The following is a 1,167-nucleotide window of genomic DNA, read 5'->3' as shown; positions in this document are numbered from 1 at the left end:
AATAAATATATGGAGGAAAAAGTCCATTCACTGGAAATATCTAAGTTCTCCATCACACGTCCCTGTGCCGATTTTCAATTTCTGCAATTCGTGAATCCCCATCTTAACTTGAATGCATATCTTTGAGTGTAGTACGGATTAGGACTCCTGCTCAGTTCCTCTTCAATAGCCAACTTGAAGCTGCGATATACTGAAATTGAACAGATAACCACTCAAAGGTCAAGATCACTCAGCACTTTAAATAAGCGAAATGCAAGATCCTGGCACTAGGCGTACGCTCTGCCATTTGGCGAATCAGTCGCCAGTCGGTTGGTCAGTCGGTCACTAGCTATTGGTACTGTACGCGTGTGCCGCGGCTGATCGATATTAACTCATATCTTGATAAAGGGGGTGATATAAGTGGAATAAGTGATCTTATCGCGGTCTACATGGTGTACTCAATAGCCAGATGGCAGTATTCCTCAGTGGAGGGGGGCAAGTTGCAAGCTGTGGCTCAGAGTGCACCGTTGGTGCAGCTGCATGGTACGTGATTGTCTCCACTAAAGAATTGCAGTTTGTTGCTCCTTCTTGTAGCACCATCATCACAACCCTCAATGCTGCAGCCAAATTCATGGGCTCAAGTGCAACTTCTACTGACGTGGACATCTTCAATGATAAATGAGGCAGGTAGTGCTAATGCAAAGGATCACGCTCCCATCTTTATAGTAGGCAGTAGTCATAATTACTGAAATATTCTGGTAAATGGATTCACATTCAAGAAAACAAGTAAAACGAGAACGGTCCATAAGAAGATCACAACAGATGCATTCAAGAAATGCGATTCAAGCAGCAGTCTGGACCATAACCACGGTCGCCGATTCGCCTGCTGGGCACCTGGACCACGATATATCAGCTGGAAAAATTAACGTGTTATTAATATTTTATTATTTTATTAATTCCCCCCTAATATACTGGCAGTGCACCATTATATTTTCAACATATTATGTGTTGCTAGTTGTCAGATCAGAAGTAACATGTCCTCGACAGAAAACGGCGTCATTCAACAACGCAAAGATTCTCGTTGAAGACAATGTTGAGGCAGCTTTTGAAGGCAGTTTGAACAATGTAGAGAATCAACGTAGCTCAGTGAAACCGTCACAGTAAGAGAAATCTGTTGTACTCATCACG

At 42.8% G+C, this 1,167-nt stretch overlaps 1 protein-coding gene across 1 annotated transcript; it reads left to right on the top strand. All coding sequences in view use genetic code 11, as the record gives it.

Moving 5' to 3' along the window:
* Positions 1-428: 428 nt before the first annotated feature.
* On the top strand, positions 429-1,143 carry EGR_11170 (hypothetical protein; the record flags this gene model as incomplete). The annotated part of the gene is made up of 3 exons (XM_024500417.1): positions 429-522; positions 574-704; positions 1,027-1,143. 3 exons carry the CDS (start codon positions 429-431, stop codon positions 1,141-1,143), a joined length of 342 nt encoding a protein of 113 aa, XP_024345169.1.
* Positions 1,144-1,167: the final 24 nt, after the last annotated feature.

This window comes from Echinococcus granulosus, assembly GCF_000524195.1.
Source record: "Echinococcus granulosus chromosome Unknown EG_S00444, whole genome shotgun sequence".
Lineage (NCBI taxonomy): Eukaryota > Metazoa > Platyhelminthes > Cestoda > Cyclophyllidea > Taeniidae > Echinococcus > Echinococcus granulosus.
This window is presented reverse-complemented; position numbering and strand designations above follow the sequence as displayed.